This window comes from Chelonoidis abingdonii, chromosome 22 (assembly GCF_003597395.2).
Source record: "Chelonoidis abingdonii isolate Lonesome George chromosome 22, CheloAbing_2.0, whole genome shotgun sequence".
NCBI lineage: Eukaryota > Metazoa > Chordata > Testudines > Testudinidae > Chelonoidis > Chelonoidis abingdonii.
In genome coordinates, this window is record NC_133790.1 from 12141860 (window position 1) to 12161703 (window position 19844).

A 19844-nucleotide genomic window follows, 5' to 3' on the forward strand; every position below is an offset into this window, starting at 1 on the left:
TTCTACTCAAAACCAGCCAGAACTAAACATTTGCAGCACCAGTTGCAGTTGGTACATTGCCATTCATAAGTTTCCCGTGACTGTTGTTATCTTTAGAGTTACAACTATAGCTAGACTTGAATCAGTAAAACATCAGCCATCTGAGCAAATCAGAAAGATGGTCAAAACCAAATTGCCACATATCTTTCATTAGGTGCTAATTATCTTGTCTTCAAGACAAACCACGCATGAGTAAGAATTAGGGGGCTGATTTGCTGATGTTTATTTATTTATTCAAAAAGGATTGCCATAGGAAAGCAATGAATTGATTCAGAAACTGATAACAATTTGCAACTAAAATTAATTAGGATCTGCCAGGAAATGTGATTAATTTGGATTTTTTTTTTAAAGTTACAATTAGTATGTCAAATGCCTATGTTTATTTGTGAATTAAAAAAAAAAAAGTATTTACTCTCACACACTTCTGTTTTCTCCCCTAGTTCATGTCACTTAAGTGGCTGTGAATAGATCTTTATATTCTTTCTGTTTACCTTTTAAATAGTGCTGATCTAAGACAATCTCCATGTCATGTTTCTGCAGCTTTAATCCTCTGACCGTCTGGAGAGTTCTGCAGGCAACTAAGTAATAAAATTTCCCACTGGGGTAAAGAGCCTATGGCACGCAGTAATCAGTGCTCTTAAAAGCAGTTAACATGCCTTGCATAAGCATATGTGCTGAGTTAAATATTTATCCAGATTTAGATTTGATTAATAAAAACTACATGCTGGCAGTACTGTAACTTTCTCTGTATAGTGATACTCCCTCTTAGCCTGGACATCTTAAGTGCCTTCTTTTTTAATTTATAAAAGAAAATTTGGTTTCCTAAGTAGGCTGCTATCCTGTCCTCAATTATAAATAATCCAAAATTGAATATGGAGACAAGTCACAGTCTAAACCAAGCAAACAGAGAAATTAATGAATATTGTTTTGTCTTTGTTAACCCACGTACCCATTACAGCTTGGGATAAGAAGAGGAAAGGACAGTAGAGAGAGGGGCCAATTCCTGTACCCATTGAAGTCAACTGCAAAATTTTAAATGGGAGAAGAACCCCAGATCCTTGCTCTATTATAGTTTGCAGGCTGATTTATTTAAGGCTTGATCTGATTGGGCAGTTGAGAAGGGGGGTTGTATAGGCCTCCAATTTCTATACACAAGGAATGGAGAAAAGTTGGACACAATTATGACTCCCCTGCAGGAGTGCTCACTTCCTAGTCATGAGATTTGTTAGTTCTGCTAGGTGCAATGTGTCTATATCAGAGTGCATACTCATAAATAAGAGGTTGAGGATTAGTAACTGAATGGGGTAATTATGAGTGTATTTCTGATCTACTAGAGAATGTATAGTATCTATGGTGCAAGGCCTGCTTCCTATGTTCTGAGTTTGAATTGTGTTAACATTTCATAAGATTGTGGCCTGCTTTTCTTTCCAACTTCTGTATTTGTCCTCATTTGAGCATCCCTGTGGCAAGAAATGTGAATATACAGTATTGTTAAGAGTGACTGACAACACTGTAGAAAAATAAGAGCTATTGACCAGCCAGGCAACCAGCTTAGCTTTTGTACAAAATGTTGCTATATTTATTTGGAACTCAGGATCAGTGAGGTGTTAATTTAATTTATTTTCCAATGTTATAAGTCAAAAGCAAGTTTCATGCAAAACAGTTGTGATTTTGGGTAAGCTGCCTGGAAAACAACAATACAAGAAGATGACGGTGAATGAGAAAATCACAATAAAAATGCATGACGGTTTTTGAGGTATTATTATATAGCAACTGGACAATGGGAAGAGCACTTTCCAAGAGCACTGGAAATTGGATGTACAAATCCTGTTAACCATAATTCAAATTTGACGAAGTGGGTATTCACCCACGAAAGCTCACGCTCCAAAACATCTGTTAGTCTATAAGGTGCCACAGGATTCTCTGCTGCTTTTACAGATCCAGACTAACACGGCTACCCCTCTGATATAATTCAAATTGTGCATCAAATACACACTGTTCTGAAAATACATCTCCTGCCTCCCATTCCTGTAATACCTCCATCTTGTTTATCTATATGACAACTCTGCTCCCTTTTTACAGAATTAGTAATTATAATAAGTGTTTGGATGATAGAAAATGAGCGTGAATTAGTATGTGTGTGTGTGCATGTGTCCACCCTCACCAAATAAAGACATACTGGATTTCATATATTTGGTATAGGAAATCTGTTTGTGTCTATAATAATTACATACCCATGTTAATTCCTCAGACCTACTATGTGTCAAGTGGTAGCAGACAATTCTGGAGCAAAGAAGTTCAATCTGAATGTTAAAACTAAACTGTTTGGTAAAATGAAATAATAGAATTGCAAGACCAGAAAGGACCTCGAGAGGTCATCTAGTCCTGTTGCCTGCACTCATGGCAGGACTAAGTATTATCTAGACCATCCCTGACAGGTGTTTGTCTAACCTGTTCTTGAAAATCTCCAGTGATGGAGATTCCACAGTCTCCCCCAGCCGACTCTTGCTGCAGCAGCCTGGGGCTGGGGGAGAGATGCTTTTCCCCGGCAGCAGCAGCTCCAAGACTGAGGCCTGGAGAGAGGCGCCTCTCCGCGGCCGCGGCACTCTGGGCATCTCTCCCTGCCTGCATGGCCTTTAATAGCCTGTTGCGTGGCCGTGCAGTTTAGAGGGAACTTAGATGCCATTCCTCCAGCTCCATTTACCTGAGCTCTGCTAGATGGCTAAAGATTGGGCCCACGCACAATCATCCAGAATCTGTGCTGCACCTTTCATCTGTGTTTCTAAGGGCTTGTCTCACTGGTGAAATTTACTGGCATAATTATATCAGTTTAACTCTTCTTTTGGACAATCTTATCCTGGAAAAGGAATGTCCTTGCAGGGAGTTATATTGGTATAATTATGCCTACAAATTTCCTGATGTACACAACCCCAAGCCATGTTTGTGCCTCCGAAATTCTCAGCCTGCTCTAATTTGTCAGCTTTGCCCAGCTCCTGTGGGCTGCAGGGCCACCCAGAACATTGATAGCCAGAGTTCTCTGGCCACTCTCCCTCCCATGCCCAGCACATCCCTTAACTGGGAGTTGTAAGGCATTCAGAGAAGCTCAGGAGGGAAACCCCAGGAGGCTATTCTAGTTTCTTAACTAGCAGTCCTTCACTCCAGAATCGACCTCAATGAGTATAGAATATAATCCTAGTTTCAGTAGCATTTTTGTAGATGTTAATAATAATTATAAGATCTGAGGAACAGTTCTTTCACTGAAGTGGCCCCGCAAGCATTTATTTCTTGTTTCATTGCTCCACCTTCTGGCAGAATTGTATAATGCTTATTTTCCAAAATACAGATGGCGGGGCCACCCTTTAACCCACAAACTCTCCTCTCTTACACACACATATACTTACATCCCTAAACCATTACTCTAATATTTTACTCGTCTCTTCTGTCATAGTATTTATTGTCCCTGTAATTGGTTTTAGTAGCATAGAAACCAAACCATTTATGAAGCCATGTCATCCGTAAAATGGAAATTTAGGGGGTAAAATAACCCAAATTATGTCATTTTCTTCTGAAAGATGTGCCTTCAGAGTTTTATCCTTTGATTTCAGCAAATGTTTTGCTGCATTGCTCACAAAGATTAAAATTGTAGTTAAAAAGTCCAAAGAACTGCCAAGTCACATACTTTTATGTTATGTTCATTTAGATGTTAAATGGGCAGGGATGCAAAACCATGCTCAGAAGTGTCCCTAACCTCTGTTTGCCAGAAGGTGAGAATGGGCTACGGGGAACGATTACTTGATTACCTATACGGTTCATTCCCTCTAAAGCACCTGGCATTGGCCAGTGTCAAAAGACAGGATACTGGGCTAGATTAACCATTCGTCTGACTCAGTATAGCTGTTCTTATGCCCTCACCAATACTCAAGCATCACTTTCCACAGAAGATGCAAGGCAGTAGAGAACAGGGCCAGTATATGTATTAAGCTTTGATTTTAATTTAGAAAAATGGGGAAAAAGAAGATGCAACTCCACTGGAGTTTTTCATTTATGCCTCTGGTAAATCTGGCCCACATACTCTCCAAAATGATTGCTAGGCAGAAGAAATATCTGCCAGGACGGCATTACTATTTGATATAATAGGGTTAACTGTTAATAGTAACACTAGCCACCTGATTATGCATTAATACAGTTGATTAATAATTAAGTGGCTGATCATTAAATAATAATACAAAGTAATTAATTTGATCAAATAATAATAACTCTGCATTGGGAGCTGCACCCAACACGTAAATTAACACGTGGTCCCCACTTTCGGAACCCAAGTCCAGCTCTGCCCCTGGGAAGCCAACAGGCCAGAGCCTTCCGACGCCTCCCGGGACTCTCGGCTCCCTCACCAGCCCCATTCGGAAATCTCCGGCAGCCTCGACTCTACCACCCCGTCTGGAAACTCTTCGGGCGCACCCGCTAGCCCCTTTCGGAAATCTTCGGAAACGCGGTGTCGCTTTCGGCTCTCCGGGAGGCGGGCACTCGCGGCGTCGCAGTCCAATCAGAGGCGAGCCCGCCTGCGGCTCTCTCGGAGCCACGCGCCGCTCTCACTGCACGAAGGTGGCGTCGCCTCACTCTCTCAACGTGATGTGCACATTCGCTCGGGAAATGAATCCCCAGGCTCTGCACTGCCAAGAGAGGAGATGAGCCCGACGGGTACGGAGAAACCCCTCGTCTAATTCGTGGAAGCGGCGGAGGCGGATTCAGCTGTCCTTAAGGAAGCGGCAGGAGGAGGTGGGGCAGCCGGCGGAGTGAGCCTCACTTTGCTCGCCTCCAGTGAGGAGGCCGTGATAACCGTTGGGAGGGCCGGAGCGCTTCTTCTGGCCGCGTGAGGAGAAGTGATGGGCAGGTACTAACAGTCATTCTCCCGCTGACAGCGAGGCGGAAGGAGCCTGCTTGGGGTTACCTGCTGCCTGCAGTCAGATGCCAATAGGTCCCCTGCCTCGGTTGGGGCTTATGCACCCTAGTCCTGGAGAAATGGAGGCGGGTGGCTGCCTGAGCTGGGTGAAGGGGAAAGGCCTAGGGCTGCGCAGCAGGGTGAGGAGTGGGTTGTAGGGAATGGGGTCTGGCAGTGCTAGCAAGCATGGGGGGTACTCTGTTCACTGGGGGTTGAGCAAACAGGGAGGAGCCCGGGGTAGGGACGAGTGGGTCACTAGCCCTGTGGGTGAGGAGACGGTGAATCCCTAGGGCTAAGTAGGGGCGGTACTGTGGGTGGGGAGCTCCTAGTGTGGGGAGGGGGCTGCTAGGGCTGGGGCAGCGGAGCTCCTTGCGGGGGGAGCACTAGGGCTACGGCCTGCGGAGAGGGATTGGGGCTAGAACAGGGAACAAGCTGTTTGCTGCAGGGAAATCGGAGGGGACGGGGACTGAAATGTAAATAAATTCTGTTCCAGAGGGGGGCATTCTTTTGCAAGGCTGCCTCTTTCAAACATCTTGTGATATTAGGGATTGCTTCTCAGAGGGAGATTCTAAGCTGAACAAATAACTAATACAGGTCGGGTTACCATATTTCAACAGTCAACAAAGAGGATTGGGAGGGGAGCCTTGCCCTAGCCCTGCCCCCATGCACACCCTCCCACTTCCCACCCTCTGACTGCCCCCCTCAGAGCATCCAACCTCCCAGCTCCTTGTCCCCTGACTGCCCCCTCCTGGGACCCCTGCCCCTAACTGCCCCCCAGGACCCAACCCCCTACCTAACCCTCCCTGTTCCTTATCCCCTGGCTGCCATCTCTTGAGACCCCCCTCTAACTGCCCCTCAAAGGACCCTACTCGCCTATCTGTCCCTTGACTGCCCAGACTGTTATCCACACCCCTGCCCCCAGACAGACCCCCGGGACTCTCAGGCCTATCCTGCGGCACGCTGGGAACAGAGGAGGTGATCTGAAGCTGCAGGGGAGAAGAGGGGGAAAGCAGAGGAGGGGCTCTGGCTGCCGGAGCCGCCCTGTCAGTTGTGCCGAGCTCTCTGTATTGGGGGGCTGGAATCCTGAACATTTTTAGATATTTACAAATTTTAACCCCAAAGGCTGGACATGTCTGGGAAAATCTGGACGAATGGTAACCCTCAATTACTAATATGTTAGAATACTAGCAGACTGTGTTTATAAAGTGCTTGACTGCTATGATGATGGATGATATATTAGTTAATACCATGCTTTTTAAGGAGACTAATATGGGGCATTGCAGCTGCTCAGTTTAAAAAACACCTGGATTTTTAGGCCATTTTTCAGTAAGCCTGAAAATTATTTAAAAGTTATTTGTTGAGCACTGACTTACAATTGAGTAAAGTGTCTCATGGTGTCATATACTCCACTTCTTCTGTGAATTCTGGTATATAGACTATGCGGTTGCCAATTGAAAATTTTCTTCTCCGTCCAAGCTTACAAATTCATAGTTACATATCATAAAGAGAACTAGGGCTGTTCAGTGTAACTTAGCTGTATGTAACTCTTGGAAGCAGTTGGACATGTTTGAGAAACCAGTCAAAATTCTGTGCAATGTTCAGTATATTCCTTACTCAACCGTGCCAATTTCAGTCTTGCTCAGAAGTGCTTTGCTTGTTTAACTTCTTTGCAAAATTTTAAAATGTTCTCTAACAGGTTTTTTTGTTTGTTTTTTGTTTTTTATGGGAGTAGTTTGCGGAAGCTGTCATCCGAGTTGCCTAAACCATAACTTTTCACACAAAATAAATAAATAAAATGCATTGCTTATTGTTCAGACCAGGGATCGGCAACCTTCGGCCCGTGGCCCACCAGGGTAAGCCCTCTGGCGGGCCAGGCCAGTTTGTTTACCTGCCACGTCCGCAGGTTCGGCCAATCATGGCTCCCATTGGCCACAATTTGCCGTTCCAGGCCAATGGGGGCTGCGAGAAGCCGCAGCCAGCACATCCTTTGTCCCACACCGCTTCCCGCAGTCCCCATTGGTCTGGAATGGTGAACTGTGGCCAATGGGAGTTGCGATTGGTTGAACCTGCAGATGCAGCAGGTAAACAAACCAGCCCAGCCTGGCAGGGGGCTTACTGCGGGCCGAAGGTTGCCGATCCCTGGTTCAGACGCTTAAGCATGCGTAACTTTACTTAGTTAGACTTAGTTGCTAAAGTTACGTGTGTTTAAATGTTTGTAGGATTGCATCAAAGCACAGCTGTATAATACACTACTGAGAATTCTGGCAGCTGCCATCACCTTAACTAAGGTAGGGATCCCCTTCGTGGCAACAGAAAAAATCTTAAAAAAAATAGTAATGTAAACAGGGCCCTAGAGCACAATGCCTGGGCTAATCTAGCTAGATTAATTTTTCTCTTATACTGAACAAGAGACCAAAAACAACAAAACCCTCTGCTAAAAATTATACTGTCATGAAAAAACTGAGGATTGTGTCCTATAACTATAGCTGGTTTTTCTTAGAAAACACAATGACTGGAAGAGCTAGAGCTAGAGCGAGAGGAAGAGCTCGTGGCCAGCAAATGGCTGTACCTCCTGTAGGAGCAGCTTCTGTGAGTATTCATTTTTCAGATCCAGCACATCTATATTTTTAAATATTAAAATTCAGAGTTGTCTGCTTCCCATATAGTTGTATATGTATCAAGGGCTTCATTTCAAATCAAACCTGTTTTTGCCTCACATGACTGATAAGCAAATGCACTGCCACAGTAAAGGTGGTATATTCCTTTAAAGCTTTGTGGGTGTAGGCGTCATTGTCTTGCTAATGACCTTTGTACCTTCCTGAGAAGTTTGGCTGTGTGCTTAACTTCATAGATAGGAATTGCTTTCCATGAGAACAGGTAGGCTCCCTCAGATGTCTGAGTTTGAGTGCTGTATTCAGCAGTATATGGAACGCAGAAGATGCTGCCTCCTGATGAGTTGCACTAAAATATATATACATGGTTATTCTAAAATGTGTTAGGTATAAAAGGCTTTCTTTCTGCAGAGTCAACTGGCTTTTTCCCTGTAGTTTTTGTGGTATTTCTGTAGTATCTTTGGGGGCCAGGAGTTGCATTTCGTGTTCCTCAGATTGCAATAATTGCAGGAGCTTTTTTATTTTATTTTTTTTTTAAAAAAATAAAGAGGACATGGTGGAGAGCAGCTTGAAGCCAGCTTCAGTTGACCAGTGATAGTTAGATACAGCACTGCTTCATGCAGAATAATCATGCTATTTGTGTAGTGTTGTCTTCCAAACTGAATGAGTAATTTTACTGAATAACTTTGTGGTAACTTAGGTTAATATGTCACACTATATTAAATAACCATCATAGGAACTTGGCTATGCGGTAGACCCTCTAGTGACTTCATTTGATAGTACAGGGTGTTTTGTGATATCAGTGAGTGCTGTTCCTAAGTGTAGTGGACTTTGCAGGGTCAGAAGCCACCTAGCTATGTGCAACCTAGACCTTTGCAACCTCAACCACAACCACCATCAGAGGGAGAATTTGTTGGCCGTGGACGACAAAGAGGAGCTCCTATTGTTCCACAAGGTGAGATGAAGGGGATCAGGAAGTGAAGGTTATTGCCTACAGAACAAGTATTTAGAAGACTTAATGATTTAACTAAGATAATTAAATATATATTCAGGATGGCATTTCTGATGGATTTTCTTCAAAATCAGATTAATAACTAGTTAAATCTGAAGTACAGAAATTTTTTCTGATGTGGTCTCCTAATGGCACATTATTCCTCAGACAGCTTGAACTTTGATGGAGCTAGATAAAGAAAGCAAAGTTTACTGTTGAGTCCTGCTTATTCTACAGCCGGGCTCTAGTTGTCTTTGCTGTCATAGAATTAATATTCCTGAGTGTATCTCCTTACTTTTGGCAGATGGTGGAGATTGAAAGCTCTGTATAAGAAGCTGTTTTTCAGAGCACATGGTTTTAATTGGTTTTGCCAGTTGAGAGTTTTTTATAGCATATCATATCGGGACTGGAAGGGACCTCTGGAGGTCATCTACTCCAACCTCCTACTCAAAGCAGGACCAATCCCCAGACAGATTTTTACCTCAGATCCCTAAATGGCCCCTTCAAGGATTGAACATATAACCCTGGGTGTAGCAGGCCACTGCTCAAACCACTGATCTGTCCCTCCCTGCAGATTGGAATTTCATGTGATTAAGAAATGGAATATATTTACATATCTGTTTTACTTGTTCCATTTTTTCTATCCTAAATTATTAGTAAATACTTGGGCTGTCAAACAGTTAAAAAATTAATCATGATTAATCACAAGTTTAAAAAAATAGTTGCAATTAATCTCAGTTTTAATCGGTCTAGAGTAGCTTGGCTGGGGCGGCTCCATGGGGGAGGGGGAAGGAGCAGCAGTGGAGCAGGACAACAGGGGAGGGGGGCACCCCTGCACTGGAGGCATGCAGTGGCACCACATGAGCATGGCACCCTGGGTGGTGGCCCCCTTGCCGACCCCTAAGACTGGACCTGTCCAGCAGAGAGGGGATGGTGCAGGCGTTTTGGGGGGGGGGGGGGGCGCTGGGCTCCTCTCTCCCCCTGGCAGGTTTTTAACCAGCTCTACCAAATTGCTCACATACTATGGGATAGGGTCATGAGGTGTGTGATTTAAAGCTTGTTAAAAACAAACCATTAATTTGTTTTGAGTTAATCGCATGCGTTAACTGCCATTAATTGACTGCCTTAGTACATACTTACATTAGAATAGTGTTTTAAATGCACAAGTTACCATATGACTTTCTTTCAGCATTGCTTGGTTGAGGAGGAGGGTAGAAATGTTGCAACACGCTTCTAGAACCACTACAGTTTCTTCTCTTTGACAACTTGCACGTGCAGCTGTAGTTGTAATAACTATACAAATTAGATTGAAATTCTTTTAAAGTGTTACTGAATTTAGAAGTTAACACTTAATCTCTATATATGCCCCCAAAAGAGGTTGATGTAGCCAGTTTGATATCACTGCTCAAAGAGGTTCATGCTCTTCAGATTCCAGATGTACGCTCATTCCCAGGAGATCTTAAGGCATACTAGTACTACACAAAGCAGGCTTATTTGGCTGCGTACAGAAAGAAGAAAGTGGTAGCACATTGGCTCCATGTAGATACTGCATATGGGCCTGGAAGTACAGCCAATTAGCGACACATGAGCCTTCAGGCAATTACACCACAAGATAATGGAGTTCTTGTAATAGTAGAATGGATCTACCTCAGTTCAGGGGGCCTCAGACACCTGCCATATTTCTCTGAATGAGTTTCGAGTTTATAGTATGAGTGCGGACATCATTTGAAAACTCAAGTTACAAGTAATTTTTTTTCCTTTAAATATTTTGTTGAAATGCAATGGGTAACAGGAAAAAATCTGAGAACCTGATTTGAAATTTGGCATATTTCACAATTGAAATTAAGTTTTAACAAATAATATTAAATCCCAAATGAAATAATGAAGATGTTGAAAATTGGGATTTAAAGTATATCTAGCTCTCTTCATTGCTATTTGAGCTCTGTGTAATACCTGTCTCAGTCTAACCCGTAGCCCTGTAGTACTTTAGAGTTGTAAAATACATCTCAAATAGCTACAGATTTTTTTATAATGCCATTGTTCTGAGTTGAGGCAACCTTGAGGCTCTTTCAGATTGTGCTATAGCAACTGCTCTGGCTTCTTCTGTTCAAGGGTTCAGTTCTTAAAAGTCCTCAGCATTCTTTTGTTTGTATTTCACATTGTAATGGTTTAATAAATTAGTTAATTTTATCATGATTTATATTCATTTCCCCCTCCCCAAAATTCCAGGACATGATATTTCAGTTGGTTTCCAGGAACTGTCATTAGCAGATAGGGGTGGACGTCGCAGAGATTTCTATGACCTTGGGGTAAATACACGGCAAGCCATAGAACATGTTAAAGACTCAAAAACAGGTAAGTTAAAATTGTGGTTTCAAATATAAAATATGCTTGTAGAAATATAGTGTACTAGTTGCTATTGGCTTTGTCTCAACCTTTGTTAAACTAGGATTATTTATATTTCAGTAGCGCCTAGAAGGCCAAATCAGGGACCAGGACTTCATTGTATTAGGATTGCCGTAAAAGATGGGGGAAGAAATAGTAGAAAAAAGTGACCTTGCTCCAAAGGGTTTTAAATTTTAAGTGTTTCAGCAGGAACAAGACATTTTCATTTGAGGATGTCTCTGTTGGTTCTATTACATATTTTTGTTGCACATTTATTGAGGGTCTCTTTTAGCTAAAAACTTGACAGTCATTTATTGACATTAAATCACCGGAACTTGCTTGTTTAGTTTTTCTCTTGGTCCTCTACAAGTTGTAGTTTCAAAGGGGCTATCTAAAATGTGCTTCTCTCCCCTGGTAACTTCTGCAAACTTTTCCAGATAATTAAACGTCAGTTACATGCAAGGGGTCATTTTTAGTATTCCTCTGCTACTAGTTAATTGGTGCATGTTGACTTGATATTCTTAACAAATCTAATTGCCCAGAATTCATTCTAATGTTCAGTTTTGACCTAAATGGACTGTAATGTTTAAAGTTGACTGTGCCCTGAATTGTCTCTTCATATTTGTAAACGTCCTTTATTCTAGCATCTTTCTCTGAAGCACCTACAGTCTACTTTAAGTGATGCAATACCAGACTGGATGCTGTTCTTATTCTATATGGTACTTCTGCAGTAGGTGATAGAATTATAGAATCTTATGGAAATTTGACACTAGCAGCCACCTGCTGGATGTGTGTGAAAGAGGACTTGCATGGTTTCCATAGTTGTTAGAGTTGAAACAGTTCAGAAAAAGTTTAAAAATTAAATTTTGGGGTGGATTGTCTCTATTTAAAAGTACAAAGTTGTTGAAATGCTGTACATTTGAAAAAAGTTTTATAACTAGCTATTTTTTGTCATTTTAGGTACTTCAGGTACCACAATAAGATTAAGTACGAACCATTTTCGGTTGACATCTCGTCCACAATGGGCTTTATATCAATACCATATTGACTATAATCCTCAGATGGAAGCTCGGCGTCTTCGCTCAGCTTTACTTTTTCAGCATGAAGAGTTTATTGGGAGGACACATGCATTTGATGGAACAATATTATTCTTACCAAAAAAACTAGAAAATAAGGTGTGTGTGTGTGTATGTATGAAATGGTGCAAGATTCTATTTGAGTTTTATTCTTGCATAGTACTTTCATTCTTTTTGGGGTGAAACTCTATGAAGTATGAGTAGGATTGCTATAACATATGCAGCTTTTAATTAGGTTGAGTTTCCGAGAGTTAATTATTTGACTTGAAGTGTGGGAACTTGATGGGCTAATGAAACTCAAATCATACTAACCCACACCCAAATTCTTCAGGCCCAAATAATCTTGTATTCGTGCATGGAGATAATGGAGTTTGAAGGGACTGAACAAAGAGCATCTTGAAGTCTTAATACTGACTGCTCTGGTGCCTGTCTAGCCTACAAACCTGGACTTCTTGTAATAAGCAAAAAACTTGCATACACTCAGCACCAAGCCACCTTCTTCTAAGCCCTCTGGGAACTGCCACCTCTTGATTCAGTATAGCCACAATGATGCCAATACTTCAATTCTGTCCAGTCTGGCTTCAATACAGTCTGTCCACTCTCAGCTTTACTGGCACTGACTGTCCTGGTGCTCAAAGAACTGGTACTGACTATGCCTTTGACTACTTGTTTGTTACTGTCCCTGTGATTATTGATGTTTTCTCTCTGTACTGTTGGTGCTACAGGCAGGTAGGGCAGCTAAGGACTTAATGACACCCTGACCCTCAATTGCTTTTTTTCCCTCAGCTTGGTGGGTGGTAGTCAGGAGTACTGATACAGACTTTGGTGCATAAGTCACTCAGTATGGGAGATATCGTCTGAGGTTATTCCTCTAGCTACTCCATCTGATACCGCCCTGCCTTCACTAGACGCTTATTAATTTTCATCTTCTGAGTCAACCAGGAGCAGGGAGCAATCTCCATTACCATACTTGGGCTATAGACACTGATCTCCGATAATTCCTTGATGGGATTCCAGGGTGGAGTTCTAACACTCTAGGCATAGATCCCATTCTAGGGATATTCTTCCAGGGAGTCCCCGCTGCTGGCCTCCAGTGACATAGGCTGGCCAACCTACCTTGGCTTTATTGGGCACCCTGTCGCCTTTCCTGTCCCTACAGAACAACCTCAGCCACAGTTCAGGCATAGACGCCAATGTTTCCAGGCACTGGTAAGTGCTCCTGCCCTGACTCCACCTCTGCTCCACTCCCTCCCTGCCCATATTGGACTCCTTCCCCAAATCCCTTCCCTGGCCCCGCCTCTTCTCTGAGCTGCTGCATTTCCCCCTTGTCCACTGGAGCTGGGGGAGAAGTGGCACGCTCAAGGGAGGAGGCAGAGGTGAGCTGGGACAGGGGTGGATGGGGTGCTGCTTTGTGGGTGCTCCAGCCCTGGAGCACCCACAGAGTCGGAGCCTATGAGTTGAGACGTTGGTTGCCTCAACCTCAGCCTTCAAAGGAGGTTCCCTCCACTCAACTACCATCAAAGCCTCCAATTTCCAAGGTGCGACTAGAGGAGGAGCTAAAAGATGACCAGCACAAGATGCAGCTGCATTTATCATCTTTGTCAGTGGATGAGGTTTTTCGGCTGATTGTAGTCCATCCTTATCTGTAGACTACAAAGCATTCCAAGAGTTGACGAGGAGAACAGCTACAGCATTAGAGCTATTTCTGGAGGTCATTCAGGAGAGTGATATACAGTCCTGGAGTCCTTACACTGTGCTGTCCCTGGTCAAGTGGTGCACCCTATATATAAGGGGCTGTAGGATCCCACCAACATACTATGGAAAACTCTTGTCTCTATAGCACCCACCCTGAATAAGGTTCTGGCATAAGGATTCAAACAGTTTTTCCTATGTTGAGGTCCTGGTAATAATGGCATCCAGTGATGGACAAGACAGGGTGAGCAAAAATCTACTCCCAGGGATGAAGGGGAAAAAAAAACTGGGATTGCTTGAAAGAAGGTTACTTGACTGTGAAGATAGCTAGTTATCAGGTGATTGTTGCAAAATACAATTTTATTGAGTGAAACTCTTAGAGGAGCTAATTGAAGAGCTCAAGTCTGTTGTGACCAAGAGCTAGCTTGTCTCCAGAACATCTCTTCTGTCAGTTCTCAATGGACTAGAAAAAGCAGCGTGATCTGCGGTCACAGCCATTCTAATGAGAAGGTCGTTGTGGTTAACACTTTGGGTATCCCTAAAAAAGTGTAGACAACTAATGAGGACCTTCCCCTTGAGGGAGACAACCTTCTTAGTAGTAAGACAGACAAGGCCTTGCACACCCTTAAAGACTCTTGTGCAGCCATAATGTATTTGGGTGTGTACGTACTTTCACTCAAAAGGAAGCAGTATAGGTCTCAGCTTTGCTACCAATCACATTCTTATACACCAAGGCAGCCTGAACAGGCAAGGAATAGGCATAAATTCCCAAGTCAGAGGTAGTTATCTGTTCCTGCCTCAGTAATCTCTCACCAGTAGCAGTCATCTAAACAGTAGATTTGACTGCCTCCTCAGGTACAGTTTGTGTTGTTCAAAACTCATTTGGAAAGCATTTGTACCATTTCTGCAGTGTCTGAAATACCATCACCTCAAATCGCTGGATTCTAGATGGGAATTGGGATACACCACACAATTTCAGTCTCTGCGCTTAACTATTCCTATTCAGGGATCCCTGCTCACCAGATTGCATTGTTTCAAGAAGTGCTGGCTCTTCTCAGTCTTGGTGCTATCAAGGTGCCACCTTCCCACAACATCAGGAACAGGGTTTTATTCTTGTAACTTATCTTCAGAAATAAAGGGGGGGTGATGGTGGTGAAGGCCCATTCTATGATTGAGAGACCCAAACATCTTAATAAAAAAGAAAGTTTTTTAGTATGGTGTGCCTGGCCTCCCTCATTCCTTCCCTCAACCTGAATGACAGGTACGCTGCTGTCAATCTGCAGGACGCTTATTTTCATGTGGCCATTCTACCCTGCCACAGAAAATGCCTTATATTCATAGTAGGAGAAAATACCATTATCTATATACACTTTTACTGTTTGAGCTATCATTAGTACTTCAGGGTTTCACTAAGTATGTGGCAGTACTAGCAGTTTATCTAAGGCATGTGAGCATCCAGGAATTCCCTTATCTGGGTGACTGGTTAATCTGTGGCTGCGTCTGCCAGCAATTCACAGGGAATACTTGTCAGATCCAGTGTCTTTTTTCAATCACTTGGAACATAAAATAAAAAGGGACAAATCCTTATTGACTCTAGGGCAGGGAATTGAATTCATAAGATTTTCACAACTTGATAACTGCAACCGCTTACTTTCCTCAGGAGAGATTTTACTCCCTCTTCTCCCTGTATGCTACTCTCCAGTCTCATTTGTCAGTAGTCAGAATGTGGGTTGCTCGGTGACATCCTGCACATGTGACACTGAATGCCAGTCTACACCTGCAGTGTATGCAAAGCAGGTTGAAGTCTGTATGTTGTCCAAGTAGATATTCTTTGAACATGCTGATTCACATACTGGTGCAAGTCTTATCATTAAACTGGTCGATGAGTCTGGAAGATGTGTGCAAGTGGGAAGATACCCTTTTTACCTTCTTTATCTTTACCTTTAAAGACATTAGTGGCAGACAATTTCAGCACAGGTTGGGGAACATACTTGGATTGAGCATGAACTTCTCAGTAACATACTTCTTCTAGACCTCTGCAGAGAAGCAACATGGTAATCTGTTCACACAATCATGAAACACATTGTTCAGCTTTGAGAATAGATGCCAAATTTGAAAATTCTTTTCTTTGATCCTTGTTCAAGTAACCTCAGAGTACCCACCTTCACTTTAACTGCTGCTTGGCAATTTAAAGTGGAATATATGTGTGTTGTATACATAAATATTCCCCAACCTGTTGTCTGTCCCCACTACTCAGTCTAATTACATCAGGAGTCTGGTGCCAAGGAGCAAAGATGGGGTTGGGGCAGCCCTGCCCTTTTATATCCTCAATTTGAGGAATGAGGATATGTATCTCCAACAGTACTGGCTTGAGTGCATACACATCAAAAGTGAAATATATATGTGCACAAAACATCTCTTAAGTACCAGTTACTGTACAGGTAAGTTTCTTCCCTTCGCTAAGAGGATTCTGTAGGTTAAGCCTGCTCTAAGTCTGGAGCAAGATTGATGGGGAGGAGTAGAATCAGATGGGTGGAAGGAAGCAAAACAGGATGGGCATTCCGATGCATCAAGTTCTCATGGCAGACTGATTACTTCTAGCTTTACTGTAAGGATTTAGAGTTAGTCTGATTATAATATTACTAGGCTGAGATTTACAAAGCTGTCCTAGGGGGTTTAAGCGTAAAAATTAATTGAATATAGGGCTACATTTTCTAGACTGCTTTGAAAAATCCAGTTATAGTTTGCTTATATAACTTCAATAAATGCTCCTTTTGTTAGGTTACTGAAGTGTTCAGTCAGACCCGAAATGGAGAGAATGTAAAGATTACGATCACCTTGACCAATGAACTACCACCTACTTCACCTACATGCTTGCAGTTTTATAACATTATTTTTAGAAGGTTAGCTTTTTATTTTACAATTATCTTTCTTACAAGAAGGTAATTGAAAAGTTTGGCTTTAATCTTTGGGAATGGGAAAGCTTAACAGCTAGTCTCATGGCAAATATTAAATTTTTTTATTCTTTATCTGTGGTGGCCAAAGGCAAATGCTTGTCAGCTATCCAATATGGATACTAATCATAACCAGCTACAGTTTGGCAAGTGATTAGATATATTTGTTGGCCTACCACTTTGAAATAGGCTGCTTCCATATTCAAGAATAACAAGTAGCCTCAGATGTTAACACAGGCCTGGGTGGGAGCTTTGCAAACAATTTCTGTTCTGCTGGGGGCATTAGCTTATTCTTAAAGGCCTGGATGGCAGTGCAGGGCCTCTGAAACTGGTATGCTTCTGTATGTGACCTGGTCTTTCTGCTCATTTTGATGCCCTCATCTGACCTGCTGAGGCTGCTGTCAGGAGGCATGTGACTTAGTCCACGATAGGGGGACTTGGTCTTAATTAGTTTTACTACAAAAACTGAAAGATTAAGTACCCAAACAAATTGTAAGCATTTATTTAAAGTTCACATTGAAACAAAACTTTGCATCAGCATCTTTGTTCTAGCTTAATATAGCAAAAGCAGGGCATGTAGCTCTAAATGCACACCTACAGTATTTTGGATGTTTTGAAAAACTAAATAGTGCTGTTATTTGCCAATTACTCATTCTTTCCCAACTTCTTTTTAGGCTTTTGAAAATAATGAACTTGCAGCAAATTGGACGTAATTATTACAATCCAAATGACCCAATCAGCATTCCCAATCACAGGTTGGAAAATGGGATTACAAGTCTTGCAAGGGAGAAACGATCTTTTGATATTATTTCAATGATTTGTCATGTATTAAAATGGTTTTTTTCAGTTTATATAGTTTATGTTGAGACCTCTCATGTACCTAACTTTCAGTTCCTTCTAACTATGGGGTAACTATAAAATCTGAGTTGATCTAGCTGCATCCTTGTGTGCTCTACTTAAGCAGCTGAGTAAAGCACAGAATGCCTCATCTGTATATTTCTAAGACAGCAAAGAATCCTGTGGCACCCTATAGACTAACAGATGTTTTGGAGCATGAGCTTTCGTGGGTGAATACCCACTTCATCAGATGTATTCACCCACGAAAGCTCATGCTCCAAAACATCTGTTAGTCTGTAAGGTGCCACAGGATTCTTTGCTGCTTTTACAGATCAAGACTAACACGGCTACCCCTCTGATATTTCTAAGGCTTATTTTCAATGAAATGGAGCCCCTTTGAGTATTTTCTTAAAATCTGCTACATTGGCAGCAAAAAAATTAACATTCTAATATAAGCAAATAGTGTCTTGTAGACTTGCGTATAAAGTAGTGATATTTAGGGCATTTATTTTCAGGTTACCTTCATTAGTAGTAGATTTTGTAGTCTTAGGGCTAGATCTTTCATGATTTTCCAGATGCTGGGAGAGATGTAAAGAGAGAATATTTAAATAAAGGATATAGGTATTTGAGAGGACTGCTTGTGTTAAGCATGCCTTTAGCATTATCAGCTAAGGAATTTAATAAAGTGAATTCTAAATCTCTCTCCCATTTACTTTTCCACTTCAGAATGGATTAGCTTTGGTGAGTTTCTTGTAACTTGACACTGCAATATTTGAGTTGCAGATGCCATAAGGCAGTATTTAAATTAAACAAATGGCTACTTGACATTTTTAACTTAATAAAAATCTTTAATTTGGGGTTCTATAACACTAATGAAGATAAACTTCGTTATTAAAATCTATAGAACAAATTGGTAGCGCTCTTGGATATATGAAAAGTCAATTTCTGTTATAAAATATTCTGTTCTTTTTCCAACAGGTTGATGATTTGGCCAGGCTTCACTACTTCTATTCTCCAGTATGAAACAAACATCATGTTGTGTACGGATGTGAGCCATAAAGTTCTCCGCAGTGAAACTGTGTGGGATTTTATGTACAACCTGTATAAACAGGTTGAAGAACAAAGATTTAGAGAAACATGTGCTAAGGAACTGATAGGGCTAATTGTTCTTACAAAGTAAGGTGATAGTGATTATTTTTAACGTACAAACTGTGACCATTAATGCTGTTTTGTAACTGAGGCACAGACTATTTCAAAGGTATTTAGGTGCATAAAGATGGAGATAGATGCCTAATGGGATTTTCAGGCATCCAACTTGCTTGGGTGCTTTTGAAAATATCCGAGGCACCTATCTGTATTTTTAGGTGCCTAAAAACCTTGAAAATCTAATATTTGAGAAGTTATTTTGGGATTTTCACAAGCTAATCTTAATTATAGCAGGTGCAGTGTGTATCTATTTACAGTGGAAGTCTTGCTGGGGTCTTAGAGCTAGATTTTTTTTTTCAAACGGCTGGTTTAATAGTTCATATTTTAAGACTGTCCCTCTTTCCTCTTTGCAGATAAAATACATTTTAAGCATTTAGAAAAAAATCTAGACTTATTTTTGACACTGACTTACTGATACTGGAACAGTTTTAATTCCATAAGTATTGTAGCTGATAGCTAGATAATGTTTTACATGTAAAAATCATGTAATATAAATACTCTTCAAGTGTTTAACACAGCCTTACCAATTTAAGCTGGTTTTAGGCCTTAATGTGGCAAAAGAGGACTTCTTAGGCCTGGTCTACACTGCCGGGGTGGGGGTGGGGGTCAGTGTAAGAGATGCAACTTCAGCTGCAGGAATAGCGTAGCTGAAGTTGACGACGTATCTTATTTTGATTTGCCTCCAGTCCTCACGGCGCGAGATCGACGGCTGCGGCTCCCCCCATCAACTCCGCTACTGCTGCTCACCCTGGTGGAGTTCTGGAGTCGACAGGAGCGTGTTCGGGGATCAATATATCGCGTCTAGATGAGACGCGATATATTGATCCCTGATAAATTGATGGCTACCCGCCAATCGGTGGGTAGTGTAGACATACCCTTAGTTTCCCAAGATAAGATGTTCCATCATCATGGTAGATGCAGGCTCCCTTATGTTGAGCGTACTTCTTTCCCCGTCATCTTTTCTGAGACTTTTCTGGGGTGTTACACATTTTGCAGGGAACAAGTGGATATCCGAAGGCATGAAGCTAAAAAAGCTCTTAATCCCCTGCTCTAATTAATGGCTAAACCAAGTTGGTTAATATAAAAAAAAAAAAAATTCCCCTCTCACCCCTA

At 41.9% G+C, this 19844-nt stretch overlaps 1 protein-coding gene across 3 annotated transcripts in view; it reads left to right on the plus strand.

Moving 5' to 3' along the window:
* The first annotated feature begins 4652 nt into the window (after positions 1-4652).
* The window catches only part of PIWIL1 (piwi like RNA-mediated gene silencing 1), a 56691-nt gene continuing 41499 nt past the window's right edge, over positions 4653-19844 (plus strand). For 2 of the 3 annotated variants that reach the window (XM_075059889.1, XM_032791222.2), the window contains exons 1-9: positions 5489-5572; positions 7198-7266; positions 7479-7567; positions 8428-8545; positions 10811-10936; positions 11927-12141; positions 16516-16637; positions 17363-17443; positions 18504-18701. In XM_075059889.1, coding sequence (XP_074915990.1) covers positions 7487-7567; positions 8428-8545; positions 10811-10936; positions 11927-12141; positions 16516-16637; positions 17363-17443; positions 18504-18701 — 941 coding nt within the window. In that variant the 5' untranslated portion in view covers positions 5489-5572; positions 7198-7266; positions 7479-7486. Of the gene's footprint in view, positions 4931-5488; positions 5573-7197; positions 7267-7478; positions 7568-8427; positions 8546-10810; positions 10937-11926; positions 12142-16515; positions 16638-17362; positions 17444-18503; positions 18702-19844 lie in introns of those variants that run through there. The other variant, XM_032791223.2, reaches the window with a different exon arrangement.